Below are 20108 nucleotides of genomic sequence, written 5' to 3' on the forward strand. Positions count from 1 at the left end.
CAGCTGTGGCTGCCCCTGGATCCCTGGCAGTGCCCAAGGCCAGGCTGGACAGGGCTTGGAGCAGCCTGGGACAGTGGAAGGTGTCCCTGCCATGGCAGGGGTGGCACTGGATGGGGTTTTAGGTCCCTTCCAACCCAAACTCTCCTGCGATTCTGTGACTCCATGTCCATCTCCACCCCAGCCTCTGCCCGTCCCTGCTCCATCTCTGCTTCCATGCATGAATTTCCCTTCATTCACCCACAACTGGCACCTAATTCAGCAAATCCCATTCAAAGGACACATCCCTGGGGAAAAATGCCACTTCAGGGGCATCACAGTGAACTAGACAGAGACATTTGGGGAATTATCTGAGGAATTAAGAGTTTAAAAAATCTATTAAAACTAGAAATGCACTTCCCTGCTGCCTGAGATGGAAGAACAGAGTGAAACCCTTCACATTTTCCTGCCTCTGAGGGCAGGTTTCTTTCCTGCACCATCTGCTGTGCCAGGAGTTTCAGACATGAAAATTCAAGATACTGTATCGATGACACCCTGAACCTCCTCCCAAGCCTTTTGAGGAATCTGGGCCTGGCCTTGTGCGGTGAGACTCCAACACAGCATAAGCCCATGATCAGGAAAGGCTGGAGGGGTGAGAGGCCACATTAAATCCATTTTTCACCATAATAATAGTGCTAATAATAGTTAATAGTTATTATACATCCAGTAGCACTAGAACTTGTGCCAGGAACACATCACAATTCATAAATCTTTGGTGATGCTGCCCCAAACATTCACATCTGGTGTCTCCAAAGTATCATCCCCAAGGATGCTTTGGTGAGGGGATGATCCCACCCTTCCTCAAGCAAAGCGAGAGCTGCACCCAGCCCAGGATCTGCTCTTGTGGCTGAAGACAGGAGACAGAGGTTTTTGAAAAAAAAATTCTTTATTGGAACTCATCTGAACATCAGATATACCTGGTGTTGGTTAGCAAGAACCGTTTGTACATTTGATATTGATGGTGCCAAAAACCCAAACAGCGACTGACTGGAGGAGATGGAAATTAAAAATAAAATAAAATAAAAGGTCAGAGAGGTCAAAATGTGAACAGAAAGGGCAAAAATCAGCCAGTCTAAAAGTCAGCGTGAAGGCAAAATATTTCCTGATAAAACAGAATCCTTTTACAAAATATAAATTTTGTAAGAAAAACGTGGAGAGGGAAATAGAGACAGAGGGGAAAGGAAAAATAAAGATGAGCAGGACAGAGATGCAGAAGCTTACACTGCCCAAATGGCGTTAAAACTTACTGGAAACCTCACCAGAAAATGGAGCATGCTGGAACACACCGTGCTCCCGCCCCAGGGCTTTGGGAGCGAGCAGGAAGCTCCCCCCGGGCTGCTCCAGAGGGCCGGGCTGTCCCACCTCGCGTGAGGAACCAGAGCTCAGCGCTGCTGCAGGGAGGCACAGCCGGGCCGGTCACCTGCTCCTCCTACCGGCGCAGGTGGGGAGGGAGGAAACATTGAAAATCTAAGTCTATCTGCAAACAAGAGCATGCAAGTCAGGCTCCAGGGAAACCTGCGCCGTCCCCTTCGCCGAGAGCAGCCGGCCGGGGCCGGGGCTGCGCCCGCAGGAGCGTCATCGCGGAGCTGCTTTCGAGGGGTCGCAGGCCTTGAGGATGGAAAATAAACCAGCAGTCTGTACATTTTGGGTTTGTTTGGTTCAGTACAAATGGAATCAAGTTGGCTGCTTGGACACCGCCAGCACGTCTCCGATTTCAGGGCGGAGGAGATGAAACAAACTGGTTTTGGGCACCTACTGGTAACAAAACGCTGTCCCTGCTGAACTCTGCCGTCCCTCAGGAAGTGGAAAGCACATGTTTAGGTAGTGTAAGCCTTTTTCCTTTTATTGAGAATACCCTCTTTGTTTAAACAATATTCCCCCCCCAGATACAAAGTTCGGCCAGTAAAGATTACATGGAAACTGGAACACGCATCGTCTGGAATACAAGATGCACTGGATGAGGAAGTTTAAAAACTTTCCGAGCGAAAAGTAGAACAAAGAAGAAAAAAAAAAGTCTCCTAACATTTTCCCAAAGGTTTCACTCTCCTGTCACACACACTCTCCAAATGACAGCTAGCAAATTCAACTCTGCAAAGAGAAAACAGAGACACATCACTCAACAGGAGAGGGAAGGGGGCTCAGGGACACGGAGCACGGCAGGGTCTGGCAGCAACTCCTGAGCTCTGCGGCCCCAGGGAGGCCCCACTCACCTATGTCAACTTCTTGGCTTTGTTGTAGAGCGAATCCACTACTTTGCTCATGTTCTGAATCGTCTCGAGGGCAGCCTCGTAAGTTTTGTCTACGGGGGGTTCATCGAAGATGATCAGGACACCCTCGCCCTGGTCAAGGATTCCTGTGGGCACAAGCTGCTGTTAGCACTGGGATGCTCGATGGATCAGCTTCCACACAGCAGGAATTCAGGGATCTACCCCAGAAACACCCCATCAGTGTGCAGGGTTTGGGAAGAGCTCATGTGCTGGGCTGGACTGGCTGATTTTGGCCAGGACTGCTTTAGCATTCTCAGAAAAAAATACATCCCAGAGAACGGCCTGAGAGGCCATGCAGGAGATGAGCACTCCTGCCCATGCCCTGCCATCTCCCTGCCTGCTCAGGACCCGTGCCCAGCAGGATGGCTCAGCACAGCTGCTTTATCCTGCAGCTGTGCCCAGGTGGGCTCTGTGCCCCCACCGTGCTCTGTGCCCAGCGTGCTGCTCCCAGGCATTCCCCTGGCTCAGCCACATCCAGGGACAACAGAAGCAGGAGCACAGCTGGTTCCTTGAGCAGTTACTGGGGCAGCAGCCAAGCCACAGCACCCCACCAGCCATGGGGCACCCCCACGGAATGCTCCGGACACAAACACCTGAGAAAGGACCACAGCTCTGGTCAGCTCCAAGAGGGAGAGCCCAGCCCGGCCAGGCCAGGCCACCTGGGGGTCCCACACTGTCCCTGGATGCTGCCACAGCAAGAGGGACCCAACAGCATTTCTGAAATGAACCCTGGGGTTAAGGAAGGTGGATGGAGCTGCAGGAAGAGCCTTCCTGACTGTCACTCCTGACTGTCACCTGCACATCTGCTGCCTGAGCAGGACTGCCAGGCTCAGAGGAGGAAGGGGAGTCCAGCCACAGCTCGTGCAAACACAGGGCAGAGCTGAGGGATGCAGAGACTCACCATGAAACTTCTTGTCCAAGATCATCTGTGACAGTTTCCTTTCTACCTCAGCCTGAAATTGAAGCAGAAAAATTAGAAGTGTCCCAGAACACAAAAATACGTGAATTTTACTGCTGCACACTTGACAGCCCTGGTGGGAAATGAGCACTACTCAACAGCAGCTCCTCCTCCCTGAACGTGCCTTGGACACCACCACCTGCTTGAGATGCCTCAGGAAATTAGGGAGCAGCTGTTAACGAGGGAGCACCAGCATGTCCCTTGTCCCACAGGTGACACTGTCTCTGTCACTTCACACAGGCTTTACTTGTGGAGGTTCTGGAACTTTCTAACTCAATTCAGCGAGGATTTAGACAAGAGCTGGCCAGGTTTTATTTAATCCACACAGGACCCAGCTGATCTCCTGCCCAGCACCAGGAAGGCCCACAGGAGGCAGCTCCTCTCTGGGCAGAGGGGGCACAGAGCAGCTTTTACTCTGAATATTAAGGATGTGTTAAACACCACAAGCTAGTCTGGGAACAGACTGTGTGCCAGGGGAGGTTTAGTTTGGATATCAGGGAAAATTTCTTCATGGAAATGGTTGTCCAACCCAGGGCAGAAGTGAAATCACCAGATTTAACAGATGTGTGGATGTGGCACTTGGGGACATGGGTGGTTTTGGCAGTGCTGGGGGAATATTTGGACTCAGTGATCTCAGAGGCCTTTTCCAACCTGAATGATTCAGTGATTCTGGGACCACAAAGGCTGAGCTCAGCTCACTTCCCAACCCTGGCCTTAATGCCAGTACAAGACAACAGCACTCTGGGGTGCAACTGGCTGGGATTACAGCAGATTTTCCTAAAACTGAATCTGTCTGGGATTATCTGTAAAGCAGTTACTGCATAGTCAGTGTGACAGACGCGCCCCTAATGACACTGCAGGGTGATTAGCTGGATCCTGCATCTTAAGGGTCTAAGTCAGGTTCCCCTGGCAACACCCAGGGGATTAGACACAGGGCACGGGGGAAGACTGAGCTAGTCACGACAGAGCAGAGGAAAATCTGCCTCCAATAAAAGGTAAGAGCCAAGACACAGAGTAAAACCCAGCAAAGTCTGGAGCACAGGAAGCCTCAATTCCTCCCAAGCTGCCTGTGTCAGAGTTTAGCTCCCAAGGGTGAGATTTGCCTGGAAATGCTATGGATCTCATCTGTCACCCTTTATGTTCAGTTCCCAGTGATAAATGCCATTTAACCCCAACTCCTCTGCCCTCTGAACACATGGCACTGATTTCTGGTGAGGCTCTTACCTTTGAGAGCTTGATGAGGCTGGATATGTGTTCAATCTATAAGAAAGACAAACATTTAGGTAAATCTTGAGCTACACTTTGGACACACAACACAGAGGTTTGGGGCTCTTCCATGGAACTGCTCAAGGGCCTGGAAATGCTCTGGCCTAAAAATCTCCGGTGGCTTTCTCCACTCTGCGGCTTCAGGTTTCACATCTGATTTTAACTAAGATGGACTGGACCCCTAAAGCCATTTCACTCTGAAAGGGGAAATGTTTCTTTTCCAAGACTACAGCACAGCCTTGCCCCGTCAGAGGCCTTTAAAGCCAAATCCTGTCACCTTCAGGGTTAAAAGCCACTCACCTAGCAGGGAGCATGAGAGAAACAGGTAGAAAGGGCAATGACTCTGGAATGTGGTTTTCCAAAGGTGCCCTCAGCCTCCTCCTTATAATTTTCACCCTGAGCTCTCAAAGTGCTGAACAACTCAGAGTAAGAAGTGCTCCATGTGGGAACAATCCCCTCATCCCCAGCAGCAGGGACAGAGGGACCAGCCCATCCAGGGGCTGCTGGAAACATTTACCTGTACTCTGGAGAAGGGTTCGATGACTCTGATCAGGTTCTGTTCCAATAAATTATCATAAAGCTTGGCCAGGTGAGTGTTGATGATGGGGTCGTCCCTGAGCTCCACCTTGTAATCTGTCAGAGCCTGTGGGGACACGGCGGGAGGAAATAATTCTGGTAGCAACAGCTCCTCGAGGTCCTCTGAGGATGAGATCCCCTCCGTGCCCAGCCAAGTACCATGGCTAATCCAATCCCTAACTTAGCTAAAATCCAGCAGGTCATGACAGCCCAGCAGCCTTCCCAACATCTTTTATCTGCACCCTGCAGGAGCTCAGCGAGCCCCAGTCTCTGCTCACAGGCAGCAGAGCACGACAGGATCGGATCCTGATATGGGAATCCTCTCCCTGAGCTCTGCAGCATTCCTGCTGAAACCAGGAAAATTTTTAGGAAGATACACATCCCAGTGAACAGCACCTAAAGGAAAACTGCTTCTGAATTGGTTCTCAAAAAAACCAAGAAAAAACAAAGATAAAAAGGAAAAACCTGGGTTCAAACAAGTTTACCCCCCACGCACTGAAAACGCAATCAGTTTTGGGGGGTATTTTTTGATGCACTGTTGCTTTCTATCAATGTTTCCATGGTTTCTTGCTGTAGGATGTAACAGCTCCTACAACTTTCCAAACCTGGCATTTCTGACTGGTTTTTGCTCAGCCAGGCCCCATCTTTTGTGTCCCTGACTCACCTTTTCAAAATCTGCCAGCGACCGGTTCTTGCTGGCCTGTGCCACACATTTTAGTGCTTCTGTCTGTGGGGAAAGAGAACCAAAGGTTATTTTTTTTCTGGATTCTCCTCTGAGGGTGAATATGCCAACTGTGCAGTACCCTGAAAACATGCTTAAACAGCAAGTCAGGAATGTTCCTTGTCACTGCCACAGGCAGAGGGAGAGCAGCTGCTGAGGGGAGAACAAGCTGGGCAGCTGCAGGATGATCTCCAGAGGGACAAAGCACCCAGATCTGACAGCACCAGCTGCAGGTTGGGAGCGAGTTTGATGCTGTTTTTAAGGGAAGTGCACGTTTTGGCACTTGCTTCATGAATGTGGCCATTTTGGGCCCTCCAGCTGAGCCTCTCCCCCTCAGCATGGCCACTTCTCTGCAGAGTGACGGGGGCAGGGCAGCAGCTCCTATGGACACCCAACCATGGACAGCAACAGGGATGAGTCTGCTCCACCCCATAACTGCTGAAATGAAGCAAAAGCTGCATCCCCAAACAAGCCAACACCCAACAGTGGTAATCCCAGCAGGGAACAGCAGAACAGAGCCCAAGTGGGGGGATAGGACAAGGACAGCCCAGTACCTCTGGTGCACAAGGCCCAGGCTTCTGCTGCCCCCTCTTCTGGGACTGTCCTGTGCAGTGCCAGGAGCTGGACTTGATCCCTGCACTCATTTCAAACTGGGGATATTCCAGGATTGCCCCAGGGCTGCTCTCTCCCTGCTCCCCAGGGGCTGTGGGAATTGCTGGTCAGGGCTGGCACAGGGGCACAGTGTGGGAACAGCCTGGACCCCCTGCCCTGGAGAGGAGCCCCCAGCTGCCCCTCAGGGCAAAGGGATGAGGCAGGACTGGGGCTGCCCTCCCTGATCCAGGAGGGATATCCCCACGTCACACCTTTCCACGCACGTTTGCTCACTGAGCTCTGCTAATTCCCAATCCCCTGTGGGCAGAGCAGCAGCAGCTCCTGCGTCACAGCAAAGCCCAGGCTGAGCCCCTGAGGGCAGCAGGATCCCAGCCCAGCCCCTGGCACACCTGGAGTGTGGCCCTGCACCTTCTACAGGCAAGCCTGGGTTTAATTTGGGGTGGCATTCCCAGCCTGGCACATTCACATGTCAGAATAAGCAGTGGATTTAACACCTCCCTGACTGCCTGGCTCCCACCTCGCAGCCAGCCAGGCCTCCACCTGCTCAGCTGCACTGCCAGCAAGGGATTCTCAGGACTGGCTACAATGGAGCAAAAATAGTAACTCGGATTTAAACACTGCAGCAGCTGGTGAGAGCAGGGACACAAGGACCTGATGGCATCAGGTAGTTTGTAGCCAAAGAAAAAGAGAAAAACAGGGAAAGCGAAGCAAGCAGCCCAAATTCTCTGGTTGTGAAAATCACTGTAAACTCATTTGAAGGCAACTGACTCCTGGCAATGACTCAGGGTAATTTAATCAGTTCTGGATCTCGTTCAGGACACTCAGGAGTGATGGGTATTTTGGTATGAAAAGAGCAAAGTGTTTGACAAAAAGAATAAGCCAGCACTGAGAAAAGTGAGAGGACAACAGAAAGGGTTACGTTTCTATACCTGTCTTCCTGCATACCGCAGAGCAAGCTTCCCACTCACTAATGCTTGCACATCTTCTGGGCTGCAGACAGAGGGAAGGGAGCAGAACATTTATACAGGAACATGGTCAACTTAAAACCCAGGGCACCTCAAAAACCCCCAGCTGACAGCAAAGTACGAAACCCAAATACCACCACATCAGGAGCACTGATCAGGTGATAAAGGCACTGCCTGAGCCCATATGTTCAGAGTCCCACAAACAAAAAGCCCTTCCCCTGGAAATGCAGAAGTGTTCCTCCCAGAACCATCTGTCACCTACCTGTTGAGCATGATTTTGCACAGCAACATGTATTTCAGAGCAGTGATGGCTTTGGGGTTGTCAATTGAATCATTGCCCTCAAATGCCTCGTAAAAATATGAATAGGCTGTTTTCCAGTCCTTCTCTTCTGCTGCGTGGATAATACCTGGGAGAGGCACAAACAGGTTAATTCTGAGCATGACTGGGAGAGGAAAGAACAATTTGGTTGCTCAGTGCTTTACTGTGACTTCAGTGAAGGGAATCCTTTCCTCCTGTGCCCCCCTTGCCTCATCTCTATCAGAAGAAAATCCACACCCTCTCTTACGAGGACATTTTTAGACAGACAAGTTTGGGGCACTTCAGGTAAGTGCCTGCAAACTGGGTCAGGAACAACGTGTAATGGGTCAGGAACAGAGTGTGAGGCTGGAACTGCAGTGCCTGGGGAGCTTCTGGACCCTCCAGCACCGGCAGCTTTCAAAAATGGGCTGAAAACATCAGTGTCAGGAACAATGTCACTGCAGCTGATACCAGCTGAGGCACAACTGGTGGCATCTTGAGGCACCACTTTCCCTCAGAAAAAGCAAGTATCAGATGAGTGATGTGTCAGGACGAGTCCTGGGCGCCGTCCTTGTCGCTGAGGCCTCACCTGACTGCATGTCCAGCGCTGCCTGCAGCTTGGGGGGACAGTAGATGGCATTGGCCGTAGTGCGTGCCGAGGTTAAGGCTGCTCTTGCTTTTGGCAGATTGCTCAGGGCATGGTAAGTCTTGCTTTCTAAGAGCTGCACCTCCACCAGCAGTGCCTTGTCATCCATCTTCTTCAACTCCCGAAGCAGCTGGGAGCCTGGCAGAGGGCAAGGACAGAACTGAGAGCTGCTCTGCAGCAGCACCCACACAAACCAAGCCTCTGCAGGGGCCACCCGCCCTCCCCCAGCAGTCAGGGCTTTGAGGGAGGGACGTGAGGCTCACACAACCTGTTCTTCCAAGAAAAAGCCTGAGAGAGGGAATAATGGTGGGGCAGTGCTAGTCCACAGCAGGAGGATGAAGCAGTTTTATGTCAGAGGTGGTGTGTGGGCAGCAGAGTGTCCTGCAGGGGCTGGGCAGTTGGGATGGTCACTCTGGCACCTGTTCCCAGGTGATTTCCCTCTCCCACAGGGGCTCCTGCAGAACTGTCCCCTCTGCATCACAGAGCATTCTCAAGAAACTCCTGAGAACACGGGATGAGGAATAGATGATGTTAACACAGGACATCTACAGGTCAGATTTAGGAGGCAGGAAGGCACAGCCTAAGAAATGCCAAGACAAGCTGTCACATCACAGCCTTGTGAGGACAGAATGAGACAGTCCTAGAGGAAACTTGTCCCCCTCCTTCCCCCACTGAAGAGGTAACTTAGGTTGAGGAGATATAAAAACCTCCTCCTCCCTTGCTGTGCTCAGGAGATGATAACCAGAGCTGAAACTGCAGAACTGGGCAGAAACAAATATATTCTCCCTGAAAACATCCCTGAGAGACTCTGCTTGCACCTACCCCCCACAGCCATGGACACAACCACCTCCTCAGCCACACAGGAATGCTGTGCACAACACTGACATCCTGACAGAGCATCAGAGCCTACCCTAGAGGTGCAGACCTTCCCAACTCCCCAGGCTGAACCACCACCAGCCAAGGGATTAAATTAATTAAGCACAGTTTTGGAGTGTGGCCTCTGATCAGTTTAAACCTGAGCTCATTACCTATCCCTGTGCAAACTAGCTCTAATTCCATCCTGAATTCCATGAACTCAAAATTCTGATGAGATATGCATCACCCAGGAGACTCTGGACAGGGCACAGGCTTGTGCTACCACACAGGTGAAGAAGTTCTGGCTCCCCGGTGAGCAGTTCAGGCTGTGTCCATGCAATTGCCCCTCAGCCCTGGCAGAGCAGGCTGTGCAAACAGCCCTCAGACAGCTTCAGCCTCACAGCTTCAACTCACTGACAGCTTCAGCCTCACTTAAAGCTTTAATCTCAATTACAGCCTAAGCCTCACTTACAGCACTGTAGTCATTTGCAAAATGAGCATTTTAAAGGCACGTGGGGAGCTGTAAGAGGTCCTGCTTTACTCAGCTTTGGGGCAGAGCAGGAGCTCACTGGTTCATTACCATCCCTCAGGCAGTGCAGGGGCAAATTCTTAAAGCCTCCATAAGACCTTGGCTAATGACACCCACAGAGGTTTTTGCCATTTCCTGGTTTTACTGGGGCTGTGTTTGAGCAAACTGGAAAAAAGCTGCTTTCTCCCTTCAGCCTCTGTGGCCACGGCAGAGTACTCCAGTACATTCCAGCAGGAGCCAAACCTGTGGCCTTCAGCTCGATACAACTCCCAAAATTATCTGCACTGAACGAATCACAGAATCCCAGAGTGGTTTGGTTTGGAAGGGGCCTTAAAGCTCACCTCATTCCACTCTCAAATGGGCAGGGACACCTCCCATTTGCTCCAAACCCCATCCAAACTGGCCTTAGGCCCAGGTGAGAGGGGTAAGGATGGTGCAACAGCCAGAACAAAGACACCTCTAAGAGCTGTTATCACCCAGCTACAGCAAAAGGTGGCAGAACTGGAGCAGCACTGAGAAATCAAGACTCAAATCCTGCAAAACTTCTCAAGGAACATGACACAGGCGATGGCTTTCCTTGTCAGGAGTAAATTAAAAGCAAAGATTTACCACCACCTAGTGGGAGCCTCACCTAGCTGCAGAGCTTCTTGGTACCTCTTGGTGTCAAAGTAGAGAGAGACCAGCCTCGCCTGGAGAACAGAAAAGGAACTGGTGTGAGGAAAGCCAGAACAGATTTGTTTTGTAAAATGAAGCTTTGTATTCTTCTCTGCACAAATTAATCTGTACTTGTCAAATTGTGTGGTCCAGTTGTGCAAGGCCTACTGCACAAGGAGTACAACCCTGCATTTTTAATGAGAATTTCAGTGTAATTAATGCCCTCCCCTGACACATAGAAAGCTCTGAACAGCACATAAATGCTCTACTTTTACAGGCATTAAATGTGACAAGGAGATGATGCTGCTACACGTTTGGGATCTGAGACCTACCTCCAGAGCCTGGCGTAGGAAAGTCCTCTTCTCTGATTTGGCCCATTCGATACACTCTAAACACAGGTCAACCTTAAAGGGAGCAGAAAGAAAACAGTCAATTCTAGACATTTTGTCAGTGCCCACCCCAAATGCCTCCCAACAATGCCAGAGGAGTCAAATGGAGGCATCTGGGGTAGGCACTAATGCTTTTCCCGGAGTTTAAACCCACAGTCATGGTGTATTTTCAATTAAGAAAAATAAATTTCATGTTCTTTAGGGCCTAGATAGATCATGTAATCTGTATAAAGCAGCAGAGGTGCTGGGCTCTGCTTTGGGGGCCTCATCCATCATTTCAAAGCACAGCAAAGAAACTCAGAATCTTCCCATATTTTTCAGGCTGAGGCTCCCTTGATGGATAAAACAGAACTGCTCCATCTCAATTAGATATTATTGTACCTTATCTGGCCAATAATACACAATAAATCATCCTGTGGTGCCATGCTCAGGAATGTCTTTTCCCAAAACCTCTGGATTGAAGCACAACACCACAAGCCCTGTCAGCTCCTTCTCACTGCTTATTAAATGGGAACATTTTATGAAAAGCCATTATGAAGTTTCAATTTATTACAGGGTGATAGCTGGAGCATTAGGAGCTGGAGAAATCTCCAATTTCACTGCTTTACTGGGCTCCTGGGAGCGCTCTGGATGTGAGTTACGCTGAGGAAGCAGATAATTCTCAGAACATTTCTGAAAGGATTTGAGACTGCTGCATCAAGGACCTCACAGGTTGATGTCATCCCTCCTTAAGGTTTCGGGTTTAGCTTCAGAATATGCTCTTAAGTGACTATTTTGACTGACTCTTTATTATTTCCATCACTGTTACTCCAACCTGTTCCTCCTTTGCAACTGCATCCGAATGCAGTTTACACCAAATTACCTTGAGAAAAGCCTGCAGCTGCTCATTTCCTCCTGACACTTTTAGGAGCTCTCCCTTCTCACCTGCACATCCCACCCCTCTGACCTCATCTGTTAAAGAAAGAGGGGGGAAAACATTCTGTCACCATTCATCACCCACAGGCCACAAGGACTGGACAGCAAACAAGGGACATTGGCTGTCCTGGGCTACCTCTACTAGAGGATAACAGTTCTAATTTAACTAATTTTGTGCTAATTTGGCTTATGAGAACATCACCTGCCCCTCAGCACGGCTGAACCTCTCCAGCCTGCAATCTGCGAGTCCCTGAGTGCAGGTTTCATGTGGGTTTTGTCTCTAACCTGCTGTTCAGACCCTTCCTGTGCCAGCCTTGGGGTGCCAGCACAACCCTCCCCAGGGCAGCACAGCCTGGAAGCACTCCCAAGGTGCTCCTGTCCTTATCCCACTCCTAAAAACCCAACAATTGGGAGGAGAAAAAGAAAAACTAAGACAAATGTATCCTATGGAGCTGATGAGAATGGAGTGAATACTAACTGGGCACTATCTTAGCCTGTCTCTGGTTTTCTGGAGGGGGAGCTCATCCACTGAGGCAGTTGACACCTGGTATCTGCAAAACCCTTTCCACTCCCACTTCAGGAGTAACTTTTGTGTCTCTGTGCAGTACAACCCATCACAGATTTGTCCATGTGCAATCCTCACAGTCCCCAGACCGCCCCCAAGCAGTGCTCCTCCAGTTCTGTGCCACCTCACACCACCCCCACCATTCCTGCTCCAAGCTCCCTGGGAACACATTCCCAACACTGACCACACTACAAAACACTCCCAATGCTGCCCCTACAATCACTGAGGCTTGAAAAAGCCCTCTAAGATCACAGAGTGCAACCATTCCCCCAGCACTGCAAGGCTACCACTGACCCCTGTCCCCAAGTGCCACATCCACACAGCTTTTAAATCTTTCCAGGGACAGGGACTCCACCACTGCCCTGGGCAGCTGTGCCAGGGCTGGACAACCCATTCAGTAATGGAATTTTCCTAAATATCCAATCTAAACCTCCCCTGGCACAACTTGTGGAAGTAACATGAATCTAAGACAGATGCCCATGGTGGGAGTCACTCCTAACCTGCAGCAGGGAGAGGCTTGCAGAAAAACATGGTTATGAATTCAATTATCTGATGTTTTATTTATAAAATACAGCCAAATGCATTAAAAGTCTGCTTCCTGACATGAATAATTCTTCAGTGAGAAGCAAACTAGGTCAGATAAGGGTGTTGCAGGCTTTTGAGGAACAGCCTGGTGCTGGAAGGGCAGCCTCACCTCCTGTCCCGTGGCTGCCTCCATGTCCAGGAAGAGGTCGAGCAGGGAGCGCACCAGGCGCGCGGCCTTGGCTTTGCTGATGGAGTTCAGGAAGGGCCGCACGTACTTCAGGAGTCCTCCCAGCTCTGCAAAACCCCAAAACGTGAAACACAGCCCCAGCCAAGGCTGCACCCAGCTGCAGCACCCCACACCGTGTACCAGCAGGAGATGTCACACCAAACAATCCCCAGGTGGGTTTTCAGTGTCACCCACAGGACAGAGCAGCAAATGCCACCTGCAGGGCAGCTCTGAAGAAAACAGGGAACTGCAGGGGGACTGAGGGCTCCAGCCTCACCACAGCACTGCCCCCCACTTACCACCAGCTGTAACTGCCTTGGTTACAGGCAGATTCTTTAAAATGTAAGGATCTGGTAAATGCTTTGAGATTTTTCTATAAAATGAGGGATGGAGTTCATAATTTCAGTGTGTTTTTATTAACTCAGTTTCATGAGTTTCACTTTCATCTGCCCCACCTAGCCAAGCCCAGGAGGTTGGATCCACCTTGTGCTCCACCACTGGAAAATCATATTCCTTAACACTCCAACTCCACCCTCACCATTACCAGATCAGCTCTGACCTCACTTAACTGCATTTCTGCTTCCAAGTCTCCCCATTAATTCACAGTTACAAAACCTGTCTTTACAAGGGGTGGAAAAAGGAAATGTCTTTTTTTAACGGAGAAACACTGAAGTGTCATTCCCAGGGAGCAGAGGACTGTGGCAGTCACAGCACAGCAGCTCCAGCACGCAGAGCCACTCAGGAATGTTGGACGTGATGGAACTGCAGAGCACAAGTGAAAAGTCTCCTCCAACAAACACCACGTGGCTTTGGGGAGTCCTGGCCAGAGCTGCTCCCAGTTTGGGAAGATGATCCTGCACAGGGGCAGGGTTCAGTGCTGACTCATCAGCACCAGGGCTGCACACTGAAATCACAGCTCTCTGCCCCAGATTTCCAAGACTCACCCAAATATCAGGTGAATCCCATACTACTGTGTTTACAAGATTCCACAGAAAAGAAAAATCAAAACAAAGCTGGCAATGAGTAATTCAGAAATCTTCTACACCAAACTGGTATCAAATCAAAACTAAAATAAGAGATTAGTCTAATTTTATTTCAATTAGTATATGGAGGAGTATCAGGAGAATTTCAGTTTGGAAGGATTCCAATAAAAACAAATGTAAACAAGGCTTCTGTATTTCATTTAGCAATAACGCTAAAGAATGCTAATGTCAATTGTTATACCAACATCTTATTAATATCTAAAAATGATTCTTTGTATTTTTGACTTTTTAAACCTATTTACTTTAACTTTAATCTAGCCTGATACACCTCATTTATCACACTCTTAACATGTGGAACTCACTTTTTTTCCAATCTTTCATAGTGATCATAGAATCCCGAGATGGTTTGGGTTGGAAGGGACCAGGGACACCTCCCACTGTCCCAGTCTGCTCCAAGCCCTGTCCAGCCTGGCCTTGGACACTGCCAGGGATCCAGGGGCAGCCACAGTTGCTCTGGGCACCCTGTGCCAGGGCCTGCCCACCCTCCCAGGGAACAATTCCTTCCCAGTATCCCATCTATTCCTGCCCTCTGGCAGTGGCAATCCATTCCCTGTGTCCTGTTCCTCCATCCCTTGTCCAAGTCCCACTCCAGCTCCTGGAGCCCCTCAAGGCACTGAAGGTTTCCAAATATCTCAAAGTGCAGATTTAGAGCAAACAGAACTTATCTCAAGTGTGATCCTCAGCTTTATTTCCCAATCTGCAGTGCAGGAGATCCAAACCCCAGCAAACCACAGGTCCTGACCCCAGCAAAACACCTGCACTCAGTACAAGAACACCACAGGAAGCTCTGACTGCCACATCTGCTTCCATAAAAGTTTGATTTTTCTCTCTGCCAGAGCATAAACAGGTAGCTTTTTCTACACTTAAGGTGCAGCTACTTAAACATCTCAGAATGCAACCTGCAGGCTGACAGTCTTTACTCTACAAGGAACCTGCTGCTCCATGACTTTCCCCACACCACTCTGTTCTGGGGTCCATTTAATCTCCAGTACTGGGATTCATTTAATTTCCAGTACAACTCCTGGGTGCAAATCCAAATCATTTTAATCCAAGGCAAATGCTTTGGTCTCATACACAGCAAACAGACAAGCACAGACAATCCAACACATCAGCTCTGCAGAGTTCCTCTCCAGCACCTCGGTGGGAGCAAGGAAAAGTGGGCTCTGCATCTGTCTTACTGAGGCTGTCCAGGATCCTCAGCTCTCAGACACTACCAGAACGTTCCTCCTGTGCACCCTGGGCTCCACCAGCTCCTCAGCACCATGGAATCAGTGCCCAACACACTCTTTCCCACAGGAACTCCAGAACAAAGAAGGAAAACTCCAGTGGAACACACTGCACTGTTTACCATCCCACTGATGTGCTCCAGAGCTGCCCCACAACTCCCCAGAAAGCAGATCCCAAGTCAACAGCTGGAATGCAGCTGTGCATTCTGCAAACTCCACATTCAGCCATGCAGGCTCAAAGTTCCCACAGAAATTTCTCTCTCCTACCAACGTAACCATCAACTATTTTTAGGATTTTATTTTTCTGAAGAAAATGCAATGGCTGGTAAAGGGGTGGGATTGACAGCTCTGCAGGAGTGATGAGCAGCAGCTCTGGAAATGAAGCCTGCAGCTCATCCTCAGGGAAGTGCTTCCACCAGCTAACACTCCACATATCCAAATTCCTGATCCAAGTTATTCCAGCCCTATAGTTCTGTGAAATGCCATACAAATCTGGAACTGTCATAAGAAAAACTAATCAATTTACAAGTTTATCTGCTTGACAAAGATTAAGGATTTAAGGAGGTCACTTGTATTATTGTTATTTTTGTAAACCAAGACTACAGTTCAGTAGACTCACAGAGTCACAGAATAGTTTGGTTGGAAGGAACCTTAAAGTCCACCCAGTGCCACCCCTGCCATGGCAGGGACACCTTCCACTGTCCCAGGCTGCTCCAAGCCCTGTCCAGCCTGGCCTTGGGCACTGCCAGGGATCCAGGGGCAGCCACAGCTGCTCTGGGCACCCTGTGCCAGGGCCTGCCCACCCTCACAGAGAACAATTCCTTTCCAACATCCCCTTCCAGGGACAGTGCAGCCACCCCCTCTTTGGGCACTGGAACCCCTCAAGCCTGTCAAAGTTGTTCCAATGGCTAAACCCAAACTCTGTGCAGTGAAAGCCACAGGATGAAATCCCAGTGTCTGCCCAGCACTGGGGGCTCTGAGAGCAGCTGTACGTGGTGATGGTGCTGCTGCCCCTGACTGATTACTCCTACCCAGAAAGCTGACAGGAGAAGGGACAGAGCCTTTCCCACAGTTCCAGCACCACCCTAAGCCAGGGTAACCTTTCCTCCATCCCCCACAACTTTCCAAGTCTCCACAACTCCAGAAAACACCTCCAGAACCTGCTGATCTCCCTCTGAGCTGCACACACACCTGGCTTCTGAGTGGCACTAAGTCCATTTTCTTCCCTCCAGAACACACTCACTCTGCAGTTCAGTGGTACCTTCAACAGAACACAAATACATTCCATGTTTGCCCCCTCACAACCCTGACTCTGATGAGTTAACAGGGTTATTTTCAATTCCCCAGCCTTCTCCTTCAAAGAAAATAAATCTACCAATCATCACCCTCTGGGAAAACCCTGGAGCTCTATCCTTGTGCCAAACTTCAGCTTAAACTCAACACTGCCCCATGCTCTGCAAAGGTGAGGAGGTCACAAGAACTCTGCCCTCAGTTCTGCTCACCAGCAGCACATCCACAGCGACCTGAGGAGACTCAGATTTCCCCCTTTTTACCCAAACACACACATGTCCCCTGCTGCAGGGCCCAGCATGTTTGGTGATCTCTGGTGAGCAAACACCAGGGTGCAAAGGGCACTGGCACACACAGACACCCACACTGAGCTCCCTGACCTCAGCCAGGAAAGGGGCACTTGCACAGCAGCTTCCTCTGTCCTGCAGGAGCGGCTGAATCCTAGGCTGGAAGGCTTTGTTCTTCCCCAGGGACCCTAAAAGCAGTCCCCAGCAGGAATCAGAGGTGGACACCTAAGTGAGGTGACAAGAACAGCACCTTTGTTTCCAGCACGCTCTCAGGGCTGCACTGGTCCCAGTCCTGTCTAAGTGCAATCCTGTGGGATCAGGGGCTGGAATGCTCATTCCAGCACGTGGGATGTGGGCAGAGCACTGAAACGGCCCAGCCCAACAGGAGTTTCCCAAGCCCAGTGGGACACCAGGGGACATTTCACAACAGACACAAACTGTGACCTGGACCCGTGCTGAGCCCTCACAGAGCTCTCCATGAGCTACTCCAAAGTTAGGCCTGGTGTTCCAGTGCTTCCAGTGTGACTGAACCTTCTGCTGGGCGCTTTCCCCACCCTGTGCCAGACTTGCAAGCAAACATTTTCCACTGCCCAGGGCCGCAGCCCAACCACAGAACACTCTGGGTACAGACACAGAGTGTCCTGAAATGCTCCAGGGGAAAGGCACAGCACAGCCCTGAACTGCTGAGTGCAAAACAACCAACTGCTGCCTTGAGGAGGAAACAGGAGACAGGAACAGACTCTAAATCATCACTGAACAGAGAACTCGACTCCATCCCTGTCCCCTCACACTCTCACAATAGAGGAACTGTCCCATGCAGATCTGGGTAGGGGCTGCTGATGTAATGGTCCAGCAGATAAATCAATTGATTGTGAGAGGAGCTGCTGGAGAAAGTATTTTATGGGACAAACTTTCCCATTTGAAACCACCCAGGAGACACCTCTCATTGTTAAACACAACAGCTTAGCAAAAAACTTCAGTCACTCATATTGAAACAGCCCCAAGTCAAAGGGCCACAGACTGAACTGTACATTGTTTGGAACACTGGCCCAAGCAACACCAGATTAATATTTACGTTCTTTATTTGGTTTTTAGTTTCTGTCTTGCCTCTGAGAGAACATTTCCTGCCAAAAGCTGTTTTTCCAGCTATTCCTCTAAGTAAGGAGACTAAATCCATTGGCTGCAGGATGTACTGCCTGTTACCTCAATTCCTGATTTCAGGCTCACCTTCTGCCTGCCCGGTCTTGGCCAGCAGCGACCCCAGCTCCAGGATGCTCTGCTCTTTGACTTGCACCGCCTCCTCATCATTTTCCTGGACATCACGTTTCACTGGGAAGAAAAAGAGCAGGAAAGTTGCCTTCAGTGGTGTTCCAGGAGGAAGATCATCACTGCTGGTCAGCTCCTGGAGAGGTGCCCAAAGCAGGACCTGCTCCAAAGGCACCAGGGAGTTCAGCCTGGCCCAAGAGGTCTGGGAAGTTTCAATCCAGTGCAGGGAAGTTTGCAGTCCTTTGTCTGCACTCCACAGGGGCTTTACCAGCCCACAGACCCTCTGCTCACTCCAGCTCCAGGTTTGAACAATCTCAGCTTGTTCAGCTGTGCAGGTGTCACTTCCAAACAGCAGCACACACTGGAGCCACAGAACCATACAAGAGACATTTAATGGCATTTCTGGGGTCGGATACTCCACTCTGGGATTGCTGATGTTGCTGCTCTGGGTATTCAGCTGAGATCCCAAATCAGCAAAGGGAGGTGAGTACATCCCTCCCCACTCTGGTGTCACACCCAGTGCCAGTGCTGGGTCCTGGCAGTGCCATCACCCTCTGCCCCAGGGGGTGACTCTGCTCTGAGGCAGATAAGGGGACAAATGACAGCCAGCAGCACCACCCGAGTGTGCACAGCATCAGTTCCATGAGTTATCCACCACACAGTGCCCCTCCTTCCCTGCTACCACCCCCAGCACAGGGAGCTCCTTGAACTTCCACATAAACAGAGCCACAACCCCAGCTCTAGGGAACTGAAACTGTGCCTCTCATCCCCAGCACTTCCCTACCAAAAGTGAGAGAACTTTGCTCTCAAGGAGAAAAGCATCACAGCAACGTTCTCTGGGCCATTCCTGATCGTCCGAAGTCACAGCAGGCAGGTGAGTCCTGACTGAGCCTGACCCGCTGAGAGCTGCACCGCCCACTGAGTAACCAGCAAAACACCGAGGGACAAACAACTCTGAAAGCCCTGACAGCACCTCCGGGGTCTAACACGGACACTCAGAAAACTTTTCCCGACACAGCAGAGTGACAGCAGTCAGAGCACCTCTGCAGAGGTCACCACACAGCACCAGAACCAAGAACTTCTGGTTTAAACAGCAGTTCCGAGCCCAGCCTCGACCCCCAGAGCAGGCAGGGTGCCCACAGCACCTCCGAACGCCCCCGGAGCACCGACACCTCCCCGGCCCCGCGGCTGGGGACTCGGAGAAGCGAACCGCAGGGAACTTCTCCTGCGAGCAGCGGGGCTCGGCCGCAGCACCCGGGACACCTCGCCCGGCTCCGCGAGAGCAGCGCTGGAAGGGCGAGTCAGCACCGGCGGCATGTCAGCGCTGCGGGAGCAGACACCGCTGCCGGCGGAGCGGCCCCGGCCCCGGGCACGGCCGGACCGGGCCGTGACACCCAAACACGCCGCGAACCGCCCCGACCCAGAGAGCAGCGACACCCCGCCGGTACCGGCAGCGCCGCGGCCCGCACACGCCCATCGCGGATCTCGGGCCGGCAGGTTCATTCCGGCCGGACGGGGAGGAGCGGCCGGCCCGGCTCAGGGGCTGCTCTGAGCGGCTCCGCGGACACGCACCGGGCACCGGCCCCGCCGCCGGGCTCCCGGAGCGCGGGCCCCGCTCCGCCACGCATCAACAGCTCGTGCCCCCCGTGCCCGCACGCGCGGGGGCCGCCGCCGGTGCCGTCCCGGCTCGGTGCAGCGCCGCGGGGCCGGGCCCAGGCCGCGCTCCCGCCCGGCGCGCACGGTGAGTCAGCAGCGGCGGCGGCGCGGGGCTCAGCGCGACGCGGGCGGCGGCGGGGCGCGGGCGGCGCGGGCGGCGGGCCGGCGCTCACCGATGGAGTGCAGGATGCCGATGGAGGCCTCGCGGTCGGTGGAGAGCAGGGACTGCGCGCGCTGCAGCTCCAGCACCGCCGCCGCCGCCATCTTGCCGCCTCTCCGCCTCGCCGCCAGCACGGAAGCGGCGCCGCGGCCACGCCCCTTCCGCGCGCGCGGCATG

At 51.5% G+C, this 20108-nt stretch overlaps 1 protein-coding gene across 1 annotated transcript; it reads right to left on the reverse strand.

Moving 5' to 3' along the window:
• Positions 1 to 1858: 1858 nt before the first annotated feature.
• PSMD11 (proteasome 26S subunit, non-ATPase 11) lies at positions 1859 to 20104 on the reverse strand. Its single transcript, XM_063404057.1, has 14 exons — positions 19945 to 20104; positions 18077 to 18178; positions 12947 to 13071; positions 10716 to 10787; positions 10361 to 10418; positions 8289 to 8483; positions 7664 to 7808; positions 7366 to 7426; positions 5768 to 5830; positions 5045 to 5170; positions 4486 to 4521; positions 3205 to 3256; positions 2247 to 2389; positions 1859 to 2124 (listed from the first exon to the last, which is right to left on the reverse strand). The coding sequence occupies exons 1-13, from the start codon at positions 20033 to 20035 to the stop codon at positions 2247 to 2249; spliced, it is 1269 nt and encodes a 422-aa protein (XP_063260127.1). The 5' UTR covers positions 20036 to 20104; the 3' UTR covers positions 1859 to 2124.
• Positions 20105 to 20108: the final 4 nt, after the last annotated feature.

This window comes from Prinia subflava, chromosome 8 (genome assembly GCF_021018805.1).
Source record: "Prinia subflava isolate CZ2003 ecotype Zambia chromosome 8, Cam_Psub_1.2, whole genome shotgun sequence".
NCBI classification, from domain to species: domain Eukaryota; kingdom Metazoa; phylum Chordata; class Aves; order Passeriformes; family Cisticolidae; genus Prinia; species Prinia subflava.